This window comes from Paroedura picta, chromosome 4 (assembly GCF_049243985.1).
Source record: "Paroedura picta isolate Pp20150507F chromosome 4, Ppicta_v3.0, whole genome shotgun sequence".
Classification (NCBI taxonomy): Eukaryota; Metazoa; Chordata; class Lepidosauria; order Squamata; family Gekkonidae; genus Paroedura; species Paroedura picta.
This window is the reverse complement of record NC_135372.1, coordinates 113,015,151-113,033,667: the sequence shown is the minus strand read 5'-3', so window position 1 is coordinate 113,033,667 and position 18,517 is coordinate 113,015,151. Positions and strand designations below refer to the sequence as shown.

The window sequence follows — 18,517 nt, the reverse complement described above, 5'->3', positions numbered from 1 at the left end:
GAGTCTCAATGAGAAAGGTGGCCTGTAAAACACATAAATAATGAGGAATGCCTCTTTCCCCCTGGTTAGCATTCTTAGGTGGGATTAAGGAAAGCTGCAGAATTGCAAGAGAGCCATTCCATCTATCAGAAGTTCAATGCACAGATGTTTCATTGTTGAATTTTTCCCTGGTGTAGTGTTAAGCAGAGGACAGGCCTTCCATTTGTTAAACAGCTATGTGCCAGGCTACTGACAGAGGCACAGGATCCAAAAGATGTTGCATCCCAGCCTTTTAGAGTAAGGTGACCAGATTTTAACATTGGTAAATCAGGACACCATTGACCGGGGGGGGGGGGGGGGGTCCTTGAGCAACAAAAAGTTTCATAGAATGCAAAAATAGTATTGTAATATACATATTTTTTAATTTCAACATAAGTACAATTTGCCAGGTACCTCCAGATGTCCCTCCAAAAGTGGGACAATCTGGTCACCTTTAGAGCCCGATCCATCACAGGCATAGATTTGGGGCAGCTGAGACCACATTCGTGACCCTTTCCTAGACGTAAGCCCCAAAGCCTAAGAGAGGACCCTGTTCAGAGTAGACCTGTTTGAGCTTGCTCCCCATTGATAGTGACAGGAGTGAATGCACTCTGCGCATACTTCAAAGTACACTCCTTGCTATATCTTGCTCGAGGTGTCAACCCCGATTTGCGACTCAACACGATGCCTCCTAGCGCTTCTCTATCCTTCCCCATAAAACGAGTGGCGCATGAAATCTCCCAGCACAGGGGTGCGGCCGCGTGTCTTGGCGCTTGAGCACCCACAGTTCTCTTCTCTAGGGCAGACGCCAGACCAAGGAAAAAGGAAGCACGCCGACCCTTCCTTCGCCCGGCCAACGGCGCACAACCAAAGGCCGCGCGAAGCCCCCTTCTCTGTCCCCGGAGCGGAAGTGCTTTGATGTTTCGCGGAAGCGGAAGCGCGCCCCGGCCGAGTGATGGCGGCGCTGGCGAGAGTGGCGGTGAGTGGAGCCCGGGGCCGGTGTCGTGGGCGCGCCTCTCGGGCGGGCAGGCAGGCAGGCAGGCGGCTGGGTTGCATGTTGGGAGGCGCCTGAAGCCCCGGCGCTGCGGCCCGCCGGATGCCAAGGGGAGAGCCAGGGCGGCAGAGGGCTGCGTGACCCGGCAGCCTCGCACCTGAGCGGCTGGGAGCGTGTGCGGTGGGAGGAGCGGGGAAGCCGGGCGTTGGCGGGAGCGCACATGGAGCGCCGCCTCGGGGCTCACGGGCTGCCCGGGAAGCCTTCGCCCGCGGGGCATGCAGGGCAGGCTGTGCTGACGACGGAGGCGGCTCATGACGTGGGCTGTGACTCGCGGAAGTTTATGATGGAATAAGAGGCGCTCCTCTTGTATTTGGTTGTCGCGGACTAACGCGGCTGCTTACCTGGACTGGTCATTACAATTTGTGTTGCCAACTCCACAGTGGGTAGTTGTGGTACTATAGTCTTTTCGGAAGTTATGTTCCCGTGATTGTATGTATAGAACGGTCGTGCTACATGTGAGCCTCTTGGTACGTGTGCCGGTTTCAGAAGTGACAGCAACGTGTGGATTTTCAGTCTTGGTACATGGTAGGGATGTTAAACTACAGGTGAGACCTGTGGATCTTCTGGAATCCAGTTCGGTTCCAGACTATAGAGATCAGATCCCCCAGAGAAAACGGTTGCTTGGGGGGGGGGGGTGGACTGTAATGTATTTTACAGTCCTTGTCCCCCCCCCTTTACAGCCCCCCGCCCCCATCTCCAGGAGTTTCCTAATCTGGAGCTGGAAACCCAATTCAACTGTCAGTGACCATGGATGATTTATTAACCCTAGGCATGAGTACCTGGCACCTAAAGTTGTCAATTTCCTGATGGGGCCTGGAAGTCTCCTGAAATTATAACTGATCTTTAGACTATGGAGATCAGTCCCTCTGAATAAAATGGCTGCTTTGAAGGGTAGACTTTATGTCATACCTTTCTGCGATCCTTTCCTTATTTAAGATTTGTCCTCTCCAGGTGTCAGCCCCAAGATTCTGGGAATTTTTTGATCTGGAGTTGGCAACTCAGTGAGATACCAGATTACTCAGGGAGGTATATACTGAATCTGGAATGTGGGTGTGTATTGAAATAATTTCTTGTATGTGAGGTCAATGATTAAACAGGACTTCTGTTTTAGCAAAATTAAACCAGAGACCCTTGGCAAATCAGTGATTAGCATTCCAGCAGAATCAGATCTCACTTCATCAGATACATTCCCATATTTTGTCAGGGTAGGGCTGGTGATGAAGACATGAGACTAGAAATATTAAAACTGCATCCCTTGTAAATCTTCTGTTCCCAAATGCATGGGGTGGGTGTACTTTGATACATGTGTGCATCTAATAAAGTAAGACTTTTGAGAGTTTATGTTGCAATTGATTTTGTTAGCCTTTAAAATGCCAGTCTTCTATTATCTAATTTTAACAACTTCAGTTCTGTGCTGTTTCATCAAGCCCATATAAAATCCCAAAAGGAAGAAACTAGCAACACTGTAAATCAGTCTTCTGATTTGAAGAAAGCTCTTGAACACATCATGCAGCTCTCTCAAATCAAGAAACAAAGAAGGAAACTGTTAGGTTCTGTCATCTATCTAATGTTAAAAGTAATGTTTAAAATAAAATTATAACGACCTAAGTCAAAACTCCTGATTGTGTGTGTGTGTGGGGGGGAGGGTTCCTTATACACAACAATAATTACATTTTCCAGCCTACAGTCTCCCTGGTATTTTGTGCCTGGTCCTTCAATTCTATATAAGAAGGCCATATTATGTCTGCTTATTTAAACATTCTCTTCATAGGCACTGTATTCGGCAAACAGCTTGAGGGAATATGCAGCCCATCTCATTGAACCCCCTTCCTTCTATACATTAAGCCATGTTACTCAGCTTAAGTAATGTGTAATCGCATAATTACATGATATAAGAGTGAGTAAGATGTGCTATGACAAAAAATGCCTGGAGGCAAGGAATAATTTAGTAAGAACAGGGTCACCTGGAGCCAATTATCATTTCCTCACTTTTAGTTATATCAGTCAGGTGCAGAATGTTCCATTTACATCTTTCCTAGTACTGTAACTGATGACTGCAAGTCTTTTCACATTGGGCTCCTTGTCTTGTGTATCCTTGTAATTGGAGCTTAGTCTTCATTCCCAGTGACATGAGATATTTTATTTTGGCTCACACTTTATGGGATTCATGTAAGTCATGCTAATAAAAAATCCCTAAAGGTATTTTGGGGCATATACTGTTTTCTCTGATTCCCCTCCTCCATTTTACCCATTTTTTATTACCCTTTATTTTTATTTCTCACAATGCTTGCTATAATATTTCTTTGTTTTTCTTATTTCTGATACATGTGACTGATACCTCTCTGTTGTTTTATCAAAAGAGTTAGCCCACACATGTGACCAGGCTGTTGCAAGATGAGCTGTGTTGTCATGGGACAGTTTGGTCATATATTACGTCCTGTCCAAGTAGTAAGGAAGATTTCACCAAATCTTGCAGGTTTAAGGTAGAATGTGTGGTAAAATAGCTGCCTGTATGGACTCAGTATATAGAAATATGCATAGTGGCATTAAGTGGTAACCTGATCCAGGGCATGGAGGGAGAAGAAACCTCACCCCCCCCCCCATACAATTTTCCTGAACTGAAATAGCCACCAGGCAATATTATTTGCCCTGTTGGGGCTATGTATGCTCTGGATACCACATGGGAGAATACAGCACAACTGAATCTTGTTTCCAACATTAAAAACTGTGGCTAGTTTGAGCCAGAGTAGACTGGTCTTTTCTGTCAAATTTTAGTTTCTTTTTTTGAAACATGTAATAGTCACATATTGTATCAGAAACAAGGGTTTCCTTGGAATCTTAAGGAATGGAACAGTTAATACTTTGCCTGAGTTTATGCCTTCATGTATTCTTTCCCCCTAATAAATCAGATTTTTAATGTTCAGGTTTTGCTTTATTATATTGTGTTGCAGTTAAATATATGGAGAGTCACTATTTTCAGTGATTCTAATGATATTAGGGCTTTCCAGATACAGAGTGTCTATATTTACATAAAATTATTCAAAGATGTTGTTTGAATTTAGATAGCGTTAGTCATAACCGCACATTTATCATTATTAATTTGCATTTTACTTTTATTGCTGATTAGTGGCTTTTTCCCCCCTAGAAGCATCGAGCTGGAGAACCTCAATGGATTATGTTATGCAGTGGACTGATACAAACAACAATAGCTCAAACACAGTGGGGCAGGATGCTTCATGGCACTCTCCAGGTAAGATGCTTTGTTTATTTGTGAGGTAGGTTTTGGTGAAGGTGTGAGATTGGCCCAAAGTCACTCTGCAAACTGTGATAACAGAGTGGGGATTTGAACCAGAATTTTCCCCAGATCCTACTCTGACACCACACCAACCTTCTTAACCTAAAAATCCAGCCATCACCACAACATCACATCTGAACTTCCCTTTGCCAGACTACTCTGAACTTTCTCAGTCTCTTCAGAGTATTTCTTTCTCCAGATTAATTTTACATGCAACTCTTAGTGAAATGCTCTCTTAAGCTTGTTACCTGCTATCCAGCCCCAAATGAGAATTTTCTGAGCACTGACCTTACAGTCATAGTTATTTATGCTTGTTTGGGGGGGGGGGGCTACGACTCCTGGAAGAAGTCTATTTCAAGCCTTCCATGGTTTGTGTGTTTTGTCATTTCAGGAAGCTAAACAGTTTGTGCCAGGTGTCATTTGTCCCTTTCTTTCATTACAGTTACACAACTTATATGACTACTAGAAATAGAGGCCGCTGTAACTTTAAGACAGCGGGTGCTAGCGGGGTGCCGGAGTGTCGCGGCGCAGCGGGGACGGGTCAGAGGCCGGGTGGTGAGCGGGCGCTGAAGTGGCGGCGAGTGGGCGCCAGCGGGTTGCGGCCTACCTGTTATTGGAACGTCAGGGACGAAGACGGCGCGGGCTGTAGGGAGCTCTTGGCGTCAGAGGGCAGGAGGCAGGCAGCGGGCTTGTGCCTCCCGATTCGTCAGTCCGGCGGCAAGGTACCAATCGCGAGCCGATTAGTCCCTTGCCGCCGGACTGACAATCGGAGGGCCCAATCGGCAGGGCCCTCCAATTGTCAGTCATGAGGAAGGGGCCTATCGGCATCCTTCCTCATCATGGACAGAGCCCTCCCTCGGTGCCCTTAACTACAGGAGCAGTTAAAAATAGGAAAGAAAACATTCTCTTTTTGTTTACTGAACTCCTTGGTGATCTCGTGTGTGTGACTGCTTATTATTTCCTTAAGCCGCAGGTGCCTCAAGGATACTGGATAATCAGATTTTTTTAAGAATTCGTATGGCTACTTACTGTACATATGAATAGAACTGAACATCAAGAGAGATTTTTAAATATGTTATTGATGTGTCTCATCCCCCCAACAGCAGAAACTATAAATATTCTGAAATGTGGTGGCTCTTTCTACCCACCTCTCTGCTGCAGAAACTTAAGTTTTACAGGAGCAAGGGGTAGGAAGGCAGATAGGAGGATCATTTGAAAATACATGGTCTACTTCCTCTTTGTTTCTTATACAAGAAGAAGAAGAAGAAGAAGAAGAAGAAGAAGAAGAAGAAGAAGAAGAGTTGGTTCTTATATGCCGCTTTTCCCTACCCGAAGGAGGCTCAAAGCGGCTTACAGTCGCCTTCCCATTCCTCTCCCCACAACAGACACCAGAAGGAGAGGAGTTTGATAGTTTTTATTAAGAAGAGGCCCTAGTATGAAAGAGTTTAGAATAACCTTAACTCTTTCTGTATGTATTTGTAACATTTCTTACTCAACAAAGTAGTCAAGTTAGTTGAGGTATAACATACTAAAACTGGAGGCGATCCTGGTTGGGGAAGCAGGGGGGGGCTTGCCTTGTCTTCCCTCAGTGGTGTGAAATTTAAACTAATAAGACCGTTGGAGTGTTTTTTTTAAATTCTGCTTTGTTGTTGAAAGATCAGGATAATGTAGTTGTGGGAAGTATGTTATTTTCAACTGCACTTTTCAACTGCTACCTACTTGGACTCTGCTGAGCTGGTGGGACTGTGTTTGAAAGTAATTTGGAGTTTTCAATTTGTACAGAATGCAACTGCTTGTTTATGTTTGCTTTGTGTTTTTTGAAGTAATTTATGTTGGTTGCCAATTTGGTCTTGGTCAAATTCAAACACACTTGATCTCAATCACAAGGCCAAGAAATGATTAAACTCAGTGTGCTGGTTCCTGCCCATATATCTCTGCACAGCCTGGAACACACATTTTTGAAGGTCTGCCTTTCTTGGTAAGAGCCTGTGTATCAATCTGTCTTGAGTGCCCCATTCCTGAAGTCTATTAGCCTATCAAACACATTCTGTCTTGGGTGTTATGTCTCCCAGAGGAGATCAGAAGAATTCTTACTTTGTCACCATTATAGAGCTATTATAACAGTGTGTGTTCAGCAGTGTATCTGTAGCAGAGATGGATCTAAGGGTGTTTAATTAGCACTTACTCAGAATAGCACGAGCATGCAATATTTTTAACCTAACAATATAAACTAACATTCTTTTCCACTGTTGTTTTATTAGAGACATAAGAATGGCCGATCACAACTGACCAACGTTTGCTGTGGGTTAATACGAACCATTGGTACAGCAGAACAGCCAAACAGGGCATTTCATCACACAAAAAAGGTTAGAGGAAAGTGTTGTGTGAATCACACATTTGTGTAGCCCCATTGGGTGAGAACTGTTTGGTGGTTGACATTTCTGAGGGTCTTAAGTACAAAGTCTTCACTTGTGTGGAGGACTATGTATTAAATCCTGAAATAAACACTTTAAAAGTTCAAACAGATTCATGGAAGGTCATCTTTAGCTTAGCTATTAGCCATAATGTTAGATGAGATGGCACTTGAGTGCTGTGAGCCAAAGGGGGGAAATTGCTTTGCTTTTTATAGTGTAACATTTAATGCTGAATACCAGTCCCTGTTGACTTACCTTTTTACATGAGTCACTATTTTGCCATTTGCAGACAAATGTTTTAAGTACAATTTTGCTATTCCTGAAAATTGAATAGAACTTTTTTCCTTTTTCCTGCCTGCAGTTAAAGCCAGTCCAGTACAACATATAGGCCCCTCCTTCGTGCTCTACTGTTTATTGCCTCTTGGATAAATTTCTTTATAGTCATTGGTTATGGCAGTTTCTCTCCTCTTCATAGGAGCATCTGAGGCTCATACAGACTTATGACCAAATGTGATCCTGTGCCATTAAATTCATATTGCATCTCCAAGAAGGCCTGAAAAACAGTCCATGAGTGATTGATTGTATTTTAGCACTGAGGTGTGAGGTAGTGTGGTGTAGTTGTTAAGAGTGGTAGCTTCTAATCAGGCAAGCAGGGTTCGATTCCCCACTCCTCCACATATAGCCAGCTGGGTGACCTTGGGCTCACCACAGCACTGGTAAAGCTGCTCTGACCACAATGGATGAAAGCTGTTTGACAGAAACGATTTTTTATGTGGCACCGCAAGCAAAATAACAGATTTGTTTATTGCATCTAAAATTGCCCTGTGTTAGACACAGTTTTTCTCTATTGTGTTGGTAGATTTTCACTGTGTCTCCCATATTGTTGTAGCATTCTTTCTTTTTTGGATCTGCCGGAACAGGGATACAAATGTGGAGTTACGGATATAACCTAGGCTCATGTCTTAATTTCTGTCATAGAAACAGACCCAAATATGTGTTTTATTATGGGACTAACTTCAAAGCCCGTTCCTAAGAATGGGCCTTGAAAAGGGCCCCTTCCCCTGGCCCCCGGCCAGGCAGTTCACAGCCAGATCAAATGGGGCGGGTGGGGGCTGGGCAGCTCGTTAGCAGGCCCGGGACAGAGCTCCTTAGCAGGCAGTCAGCAGGCCGGGAGGCCCTCGTTAACAGGTCCAGCCTAGTAGGCCAAGAGGCCCTCATTAGTAAGCCTTCCATCACAGCCCTTTGCCCAGGGCCCTCTCCCCTTACCTGCTGCTGGCTCCAGGCACTGAGGCATGTCTGAGAGCAAAGAGGCTAGAGTCCAGGGATGGAGGGCGGGAGATGCAGGGGCAGGGCCTGATTGGCCCTATTCCAACTTGGACAGCCGGACATGTCCCACCCACCAAGCTGTTTCACAAATATATAGAGGAACCATGGATAGATAAGGATGGGGGTGTTTTTGAAATCCCTGTATATGATGCTGCTATGGAAAATCTGAAGGGGGTCAAATCACCATGTAGAAGAAGAAGAGTTGGTTGTTATATGCCAATTTTCTCTACCAGAAGGAGTCTCAAAGCAGTTTCCAATCACCTTCCCTTCCCTCTCCCCACAACAGACACCCTGTGAGGTAGGTGAGGTTGAGAGAGCCCTGAGATTACTGCTCAGTCAGAATAGCTTTATCAGAGCTGTGGTGAACTCAAGGTCACCTAGTTAGTTTCATGTGGGGGACCGGGGAATCAAACCCGGATCACCAGATTAGAAGTCCACACTCCTAACCACTATACCAAGCTGGCCCTCCATGTGTTTTTCCGTTAGTTTAATGTCAAGAAGTCAGCATAATTCGTAATTACAGCAGTTGAGAACTTAATTTATGCATGACTTCTATGAAGTAGGAAGCATACACGTGTTCATCACAGAGACACATGCATTCATGTAAGCACACATGTATGACAAATACACATTTGCTATTTGTTGGTCTGGATCAGATAAAAATTCCCCCAGTTCTGTCATACGCATAGGAGGGGAGTGAGGCATTACCTGCCCTCCTGATGTGCCTGTCCATCCTCCAAGATCATGACTATCCATCTATATGAGTAACTTTTGAATATGATACACATGCATAAAATCCAGTATGCATATGTCTAACCACATGGTTGCTTAATGCTTTCTGGGATGTGGATTGAAATGTCCAGCTCTACATGTGTCAGATTTTATGTTCATCGCATGCTGTTCCAATACGACTGAGCATTAAAGACTCATCAGGAAGACATGCCTAGAGGATGCTCTTGGTGCCCTTGGAGGTGAATGCAATTTTAACCCCAGTAACTTATTACTAATGAGCCTCTTGTGGCGCAGAGTGGTAAGGCAGCGATATGCTGTCTGGAGCTGTCTGCCCATGAGGTTGGGAGTTCGATCCCAGCAGCCGGCTCAAGGTTGACTCAGCCTTCCATCCTTCCGAGGTCGGTAAAATGAGTACCCAGCTTGCTGCTGGGGGGTAAACGGTAATGACTGGGGAAGGCACTGGCAAACCACCCCATATCGAATCTGCCATGAAAACGCTAGAGGGCGTCACCCCAAGGGTCAGACATGACTCGGTGCTTGCACAGGGGATACCTTTACCTTTACCTTTACCTTTAACTTATTACTACGTAATTGTGTAATTTAAATCCTGTGATATCTGTAACCCATTACTTTGTTTTCTTGATAGCTTCATGCAACCAAAGATTCAGTTCAGCCATCTGAAGAGAAAGTGGGTGCTTTCACAAAGATGATAGAAGCAATGGGTTTCACAGGACCACTAAAATATAACAGATGGGTAAGCATTTCTTATTAATGACATTTTGTTTCAAAACAGGGTGGCTCATTGGAAAAAGAACTAGTTTCAGCTTTTGTCAGCAAAAGGCTGTTAATTTTTTGCAGTCACTTTTATATTAGAACAAGATTAGGCTGTTCTCCACATTTTTCTGTTATTACCTTTGTTTTAGTCATCAATTGCTTCGGTTCTTTTGTTTACTGTGCATGCACTGCCACAATTCTTCACTATACTCATATTGATGGTCTCTTAATATATAGCCATTGATTTGATTAGTATCTTGTTCTTATAATTGCAAGTTATAATTTGTTGAAAACTTGGTGGAGCAGGGGGGCAAAAAGATGCTGCAGTTAATACTTCACTGGTGCCACCTAGGTGACTGGAGAACTTGTAAAGAGTGCTTCCTTTGATAAACACTTCATGTGGACTTTCCCATCCTCATTTGGTTTCAACCTCTGTCCATGACCTCATGAAATCTTGGTCAGACTTTCTTGGCTCTGCTCCATTTCATCTATATGTAGACATTACATTTTGTTGAATGTGAAAACACTGGGTTGAAAAGTTTATATGTGTCCGAATGAGAACACCTTGGGACCCTGTGGCAGAGTCAGTGTTTGTATGCACAAGAATATCCATGTAAACTACAGCAGCGGTCCCCACCCCCGGTCCAGGGGCCGGTCTGTGGATCAGTCGGTACTGGGCCGCGGCTCCTCCTTGTTCTCCTCCCCCTGCTCCCTCAGGGGCTGCCCTGCCACTCTGCTGCTGGCTCACCTTCGGTGCTCTCCAGCAGCTGCCATGGCTAGGGCTCCTCTTCGGCGTGGCACTGTGCAGCTGCTGCTGGCAGTGCCCCCCCAACCGGCGGGAAGTCAGGGGCACCAGCGGGAAAGCAAGTGGAGCAGGGGCTCAGGCGGGGGTGGTGACGTCCCTCAGCAAAAGACTACTCCCCCCCCCCCCCGGGCCTCAGTAAAATTGTCAAGCGTTGACCGGTCCATGGTGATCAGAAGGTTGGGGACTACTGAACTACAGTACAAACATTAGCATTATAAAGTTCATGTAGACTTGATCTTCAGGCTAGAAGTCAGTTTTATCAACCTATTTCAGTCACTGATGAATACCTATGCCTTTTTTCTAATCCTTTTTCTCATCCTTTTTTTCTAATATATTAAGCTTGTGACTTATGTTACACACTTTGCCCATAACACCAGGATGCAAAGTAAAGTTCTAAATTAAATATTTTATATTTGTCAATACACCAGCATGGCATAGTGGTTAAGAGTAGTGGACTCTAATCTGGAAAACAAGGTTTGAGTCTTCACTCCTCTGCATGAAGCCCACTGGGTGAACCTGGGCTAGTGATATTTCTCTCAGAACTCACAAGGTACTTGCTGTGGGGAAAGGAAGAGATTGTGATTGTAAGTTGCTTTGAGACTAAAGAAGCAGTGTATAAAAACCGACTTTTTGTCATCTCTGTCTTGTAAGTACAGAGAATATTTTGCAGTTATATGTGAAGCTGTTCAGGTTCATATGAAATGTCTTCAGTCTGCACAATTATTACTTTGAAAGATATAAGGAACACAATATTATTCAAAATCCATTAGATACCCATTTCATGCTATACATGTGGAGGTTCTGAAAAGTGTATCACCAGATGAAGAATGACATCTACATGCATGGCAACAATCAGAAACCATTCAAAAGCACTTGGAAGTTGAATCTGAAATGTTGCCATACTTGAAGAAATACGTTCATTCTGTAGTGACAGAAAGCAGTTTTAAGTGCTAAAACAGCAACCTGTCCTTTGTTTAAAAGAAGATTTCCAGGAGAAGCAGATAGTAGCTTGACTAGGTAATTTGTCATTGTTTGCAACTGCATTTGGGATTCATTTTCCATGCCTTAGTCAGTCAAGCTGCTGAACCTACAGTGATTTGAGAGCAAATCATTATCTTTCCTTAGTTCTATAGCTGTAAATCTTTCACCAGTTATTTGTAGATCTTGATGGACTCAGCTGACAAATTCCGTAAAGTGTGAATTCAGATTTAAAATTCTTTAACTGATTTTGTATTCCTAAATTATGGTCAACAAGAGACTCACCACAGTCATTCCATCAGCCTGTGATGAACAGTTTCTGTCTCAGCAAACATCATTGTGCCATACAGTTCTTCTTGCTCATCCATGTTTAAATGCAATAGATTTTTATTTGTTTACTTATAGTTCACCTTTCTTGCTAATTTTCAAAGCAGATTACATAATAAGCCATAGGCTATTGCAAACCAGTACGCTATGCACTATGCGAATCAATAGAATGATGTGTTTCGGCCCTTATATGGCCTTCTTCAAAGGTCTGGTTTTAACACGCAGCAGTTCTTAACACATATATGTACAGCAGCCAATAAAAACTCCAAAGTAAGAGCTGTAAAGTTTAAAGGTCACTTAATGAAAGATGTCTAGCTCTCAGTCATTAGCTCTCTTCCAAAGGCTGCCCAGAATTTTCAATGGTGTGTTTCCTTATCATTGCATGTTTTGCAATGAGTGAAGTCAACTGAGTGCAACAAACCTGGGTTAAAAAAATTAGAAAGTAAGATAATTTATACAATAAACATTGCTGTAAAAACTGGCTACAGTTTTTCCCACAGACATTAAAACTGCAGCACTTTCATGTTTATAAAAATGGTCTCCTGAACAAATCCATGAGGCCAACTGAAATAAGTGAAATCTGCCTCTGAGGAAATATGTAGGGGAGAGCTACGTGTCACTTAAATATGTCTCCTGCTATTTAAAGCAGTGCTTCTGAGGGACAGAGGATGAATGAGTTGATTATCTTTTAGTTCTTCAGAGCACCCTTGCTCCCAACAGGAGCTGTACTAAGTGATTCCCTCTTTGACTCCTCTTGTTTCATACATCTTCTGCTTGTATTGCAACATCTACAGTAGGACATAAGATGGATATGTAACTTAGGGGTGATGTATTGCAGTGGTGCAATTAAAATTAACTGAAACAGCAGTTAATTCAAGTACTAAATCTCAGTACCAACTGACAGCACCAACAATCCTGGTTGCCATCTCTTCGTCCGGAGCTAGAGTACATTCAGGGTGCATCTTTTTAATAGCAAGGCCCCAGACCATGTTGTTGCTTCACTGACCCGAAACAAAAACCTGGTGGAAGAGCTCTATCTTGGAGGCCCTGTGGAACTGCTGCCAGTGCCCGGATCTGCTCTGGAAGCTCATTCTACCGGGTTGGGGCAGGACGGAAAACATCCTGGCCAGACATGCCTCCTTGTCGCTAAGGACCAGCAACTGGTCCATTTATATCACGTTTGGGAGTGTTTTTGGTTCTTTTTTGCAAACTGCTTCTTTACCCTGCATATTCTCAAAACTGAAATGGAAGAAGACTATTAGAGGAATTCCTGCTTTTTCTTTACATGATCTTGCAGAGGTTAGAACAATACTTTTCCTTAGGGAGGTTCACTAAAAACAGTTTGAAAACTGATTTGGGAATCTGTGCACATTACCTGAGAAACTGGCTTGAATTTCTTGGAAAGAAGGTGGAAGTGGAATTAGAGTATCTAAAGGAGCATGAATAACATAATATTTACTGCCCAGGAAATTGTTAGAACAAATAATAAACCTGCTAGTTGTTATTTCCTGGAGCAAAAGGGGATTGTGGACAGTAGCCAGAGCAGGTTTGAGAATATATTTTGCCAGTTCTGCTAAATATCTTCCTTAACAGGCTGTTTAACTAAGTAAATAAACAGAATCCAATGAACAGAGTATTCTTCTTGATAATTTGTTAGCACATATTTCCACCGTTGATTAATCTTGTGTTATTATCTCCTTTGAAAGACATTAAAATGTTGGATAATTATGGCAAACTATATGTTTAATATATAATTGGAAGGCTTAGATCCTAAACATGAGAAATCTTACAGTGCTTTCCTAGGCAGAGTTACATCTTTCAGTGTCTGTGAATTTAGAAGGGTATAACTCTGTTTAGGATTCTGCTGTTAATGTAAGAGATTCTTTGCATTCAATCTAATGCCTACAGAGATTAATTGCATTTAGAAGTATAGCAAGCTAATAAAAAGGTGGGTTACTTGCTAAATTATTAGAATAGTCTGTCAACAGTGTGACCATGTCTTTTGCTTAAACTAAATATTTTAATATTGCGGTGCATTTTGAGTAGGAGAGAATGTGTGCCGATTTGCGTCACTCCTTTTACAAATGCTTTTGAGATATTGTTTTGTTAGAGATAAGTGCATTTCTGTCTTGAATATTTTTGATTACAGAAAAGTATAGCATGCTTGCATGATTAATGAAAACATAGTAACGCTATACATGGGTGATATTAATTAATTATTTTTCTTCTCCAGAAAATTAAAATAGCAGCATTACGCATGTACACATGCTGTGTAGAGAAGACAGATTATGAGGAGTTCTTTAACAGTAAGTGTTTCTACCTACTGCCTCGCCTGTACTTTACTTTGGGATTCTGATTGAGCAAGTGTAATCAAGCTCCAGCTGGTACAGAATGCAGCTGCTAGGGTCCTCACTGGAACACCATGGAGGACCCATATCCAGCTGGTGCTGAGGCAGCTGCACTGGTTGCCAGTTGTTGTCCGGATCCGGTTCAAGGTTTTGGTTTTGACCTTCAAGGCCTTACGCAGGTTGGGCCCCACATACATGAGGGACCGCCTGTCGCCCTATGCCCCCCGCAGGGCTTTACGCTATGCAGGTGAGAATTTGCTGGTCGTTCCCGGCCCAAGAGAAGCACGCCTGGCCTCGACCAGGGCCAGGGCCTTTTTGGTCCTGGTCCCAACCTGGTGGAATGAGCTTCCGGGTGAGTTGCGGGCCCTGCGGGAACTTGCTGCTTTCCGCAGGGCCTGCAAAACTGAGCTTTTCTGCCAGGTCTATGGTTGAGGCCAGGTTAGTGCAGGAAGAGCATTTGGGGTCTCCCTGTTTGCCAACAACAGACACCATATGATGTGTCTCTCCTCTCTCCTCCCTCTAATAAATGAATGGGGGTGGGTTGAAGGTACTGCCATCTTACCTGTCGTTGATGATTATTGTTGTTGTTATAGTCCTTTTAATGGGGTTTTGACGGCTTTTAATGGGGTTTTAGTCGGACATATGTGAACCGCCACGAGCCTTTGGGAGTAGCGGTCAATAAATTGGCGGTGCAGTGGTGGCAGATGGCCGGCAGCAGCAGAGCCATTGCAATGGCCGCTTCCACGCTGCCTGATTGTTGTGCACATGCACTTGTGCGCATATGCTTGCACACGCACACTGCTCATGTGCGTGCGCACGCTGCTGCCACCGACCCCACCACTGCCGCAGTTGGGGTCGCAACATCGGAGCAGTTGAGAATCGCTGATTTAAGCACATAATGTATTCTTAATTCTATGATTACAAGAGTATAGTTAATATAACTGTAGTTAGCACAAGTTAAACTGTTTGGTGAATAATTTATAACTGATGACTCTGCCCATCTATCAGAAACTAAGGAAGGCCTAGAACTGCTAATTACATAAACCAGTGAAGAAAGCAAGGTTTGACCTTTTCTTAAACATTAAAAAGACAAAAATAATGACTACCACTAAAAACCAGCCAAGTCACAATAGCAATTAATGGTGAAGAGATAGAATGCGTTCAAGAATTCATTTTTCTTGGATCACAAATGAATCACAGTAGTGCTTGCAGTATGGGAATTAAAAATCAAATTTCTCTGTCGTTCAGCAATGATAACTTTGAACTGGCAGTCTTCAAGCAAAGGTTGAATACACACTTTTCTTGGATGCTTTAGGATGCTTAGGGCTAATCCTGCATTGAGCAGGGGGTTGGACTAGATGGTCTGTATGGCCCCTTCCAACTCTATGATTCTATGATTCTAAGTATGGAAATGTAAGGACATAAGCCTGATTACCAAATGTCGAATAGCCACTACTGATTACCAAATGTTGAATACCAAATAGCCACTAATGAAGAAATTTGTCAGGTGGAGAGTTGATTTGTTAGAACTCTGCTGCTGGAGAAGGCTTCTGTGGATTCCATGGACAGCAAAATTCACAAACAAGGAAATACTAGGGCACATAGCCTGATATATCACTGGAAGGCAAAATCACAAAACTTCGGCTCACTTATTTTGGCCATATCATGTGATCCAACTCAGTGGAGAAAGCAGTTATGTTAGGTTTGGTCAGTGGTAAAAGGAAACCAGGCTGGCAAAGAACACGATGGTTAGATACAATCAAAATGGACACTGGCCAGAGCAATATGTGGATGACACCCAGCTCTACCTCCTGATGGATGGACGGATTCCCCACCAAAACATTTGCCAGTTGTTTGGAAGCAGTGGCTGGATGGCTCAGGCAGAGTTGTCTGAAACTCAGCCCCTCCAAGACGGAGGTCCTGTGGCTGGGTAGAAGGGTACAGGACCAGGAAGTGTGCCTCCCCTGCCTGGATGGGGTACAATTTACACCTGTGCCAGGGGCCAGGAATTTGGGGGTGATCTTTGATGCCTCCCTGTCTATGGATGCTCAGATCATGAAAGTAGGCTGGACAGCATTCTTCCACCTACGCCAAGCACTACTACTAGCGCCCTACATGTCCTCAGAACACTTGGCCATAGTGATCCATGCAATGGTCATATCCAGACTGGACTTCTGTAACTTGCTTTACGTGGGCCTATCCTTGTCCCTGACCTGGATATTGCAACTGGTACAAAATACAGCTGCAAGGGTTCTCACTAGGTCATCATGGAGGCCCCATATCCAGCCAGCGCTACAGCAGCTGCATTGTTTGCTGGTTAGCTTCCAGGTCAAGTTCAAGGTTTTGGTTTTGACCTTCAAGACTATACATGGCCTGGATCCTGCCTATCTGAGAGACTGCTTATCTCCTTATGCCCCCTGCAGGGCCCTTCACTCTGTGGGTATGAATTTGCTGGTTGTCCCAGGTCCCTGGAAAGTTCACCTGGCTTCAACTAGGGCCAGGGCCTTTTCAGCCAGGTGGTGGTTCAATTTCACCAATCCTTCTAGGTTTTGTAATGAAAATTTGATTGTATGAAATCCACCATTGCTGCCATACAAATTTGTGCAATAGAACTTCTGACATTATTATTGCAAGGTGCCAAAGATATAGGTGGTCAACCTTTTTATCTGTTATATAAAGAGCACATTTTAATGTGTGTACGCTGAATGTGAAAAAGAACAAAGCAGATGCTAAACTTCAGAGCTTCAAGGATGCTTATTGTGGCAACATATAACAAAAAATGTAGACAGCTGTATTAGCCTAGTGGGAGGGGGAAAAACAGAGCAAAAAAAAGGATATTTTTAATTGATAGCATGTTTTTTTTTATTTGAAGGGGCTTAGTTTATTGATATTTCTACCACTGTTAAAAGTTGATTTTGTGCTTGCTGTATTTTGTTCAAGTCAGTTGTTGGAACACTACCTAAAATGCTTACTGTGCCGTTCTAATTACTGCTTTTACTACTGTAGTAGAAGAGCTTGTATTAAAGCAGTTAAAGGGGCATTCTATTCAGACAAATGGATCCCAACTGCAACTATTTCTTGCTGTTGTTCTGCTGGCCCAGTACTAGTTTCTCTTCAGATTTCATAAAACATAGTAAATTAATTTTTTTGTCTCAAAATCTGAAAGTTAGCTGTCTTGGCCTAGTACTTAAAGTCAGTGGCTGGGATTAATATTCAGTATTTTACTTGTATATGGGACCATTTCAGCTCCTTCCTCCAGCAACAATCATCCTTATCCCCTGAAAGACTCTTCCCATGGTCAAGTAAGACATTCAAGAATGCCAGGGGCTACCCCAGAAGTACAAATTGCACCTTCCTCTCTGAAAGTGTACAGACTATTTCTGTTTGTGTACTGGAAGGAGTGGGGTTGGATGCACACCACTTAATTTGCATTTTTTAAAAAATGAAACAAGCAATGGGGAAAAATTCTTACCGTTATTTTTTTTTTAAAGAATTTCAGATGCCTGACACACTGAATTCATGGTTTTTAATAGCACAACTTCATGTCTGGTAAGTGAAAAATTATTTAAAATCTGTATTTTCTGCATGTTGCGGGGCTATATACCTTTAAAGTTTATATCTGCCGCATGATTGACCTGGTAAAAGAAACTATTTCTGATGGTGACAAAAATACTAGATTTAATAAATCTACCTTATGACGAGGTTTTTTTTTTTATAAAGAAAGGTTATAAAAGCCTAATATTTGTAGTGGGTTTTTTTAAGCTTAGTAGTGGAAAAGCTACTGCTAGGAGTATCTTTTAAAAGCCTCATTCAGCCTGTTTGGAAAGGTCTCTTATTTAGCTGTTTTAGGAAAGGCTCACATTTACGTAAAAGTGGTTTGAATTGTGAGAACTTGTGGTGACTTTACTTGCTGGTTGTCAGAAGCCTTTAACAAATTATATCATTGACATTTACATTTGCACCTCTAAAATGTACCTACAGATTAAGTGAATGCCAGATTGGTTGCATGTAAAATATTTAACACCTCAGAAAGTGAGTTTTCCTTTCATTTATTAAATAACTAGCCAAGAAAAATAATTAGGCAAAATCTACTTTTCATCTGAAGTTACCTGTTCGAAAAGGTCAAAGTGATATAAAAGTGATGCAGAAGGAAATAGATTATTTTTCCAGTTGCCTCTCTGGAAACTGAAGAGCCTTAAATGTAAACTGACCAATGTGGACACTTGAGAATAAAGTTATCACAGAATAGGCACTCGATCCAATTGATTTTTTAAAATATATATTCTTTTCCAGCCTTCACATTTTATTTAAAAGTTCAGACATATAATGTGAATTTCATTTTGATGGTGCATCTCATTAGTTTACAGGAGAAAATGTATTCAGAAATAAAATGAAAAATGAACAATGTGTGTGTCTAATGGGAGAATTTAATGAAAACCCTTATAA

General features: G+C 42.7%; 1 protein-coding gene across 7 annotated transcripts in view; it reads left to right on the top strand.

Annotated features, from left to right (window-relative positions):
• Positions 1-849: 849 nt before the first annotated feature.
• The window catches only part of UQCC1 (ubiquinol-cytochrome c reductase complex assembly factor 1), a 52,914-nt gene continuing 35,246 nt past the window's right edge, over positions 850-18,517 (top strand). Inside the window, exons 1-6 of one of the 7 annotated variants that reach the window (XM_077335170.1) lie at positions 850-997; positions 4,218-4,322; positions 6,629-6,733; positions 9,486-9,593; positions 13,957-14,029; positions 17,563-17,620. In XM_077335170.1, coding sequence (XP_077191285.1) covers positions 974-997; positions 4,218-4,322; positions 6,629-6,733; positions 9,486-9,593; positions 13,957-14,029; positions 17,563-17,620 — 473 coding nt within the window. In that variant the 5' untranslated portion in view covers positions 850-973. Of the gene's footprint in view, positions 998-1,062; positions 1,618-2,101; positions 2,123-4,217; positions 4,323-6,628; positions 6,734-9,485; positions 9,594-13,956; positions 14,030-17,562; positions 17,621-18,517 lie in introns of those variants that run through there. The other 6 variants (XM_077335171.1, XM_077335169.1, XM_077335168.1 and 3 more) reach the window with 6 other exon arrangements.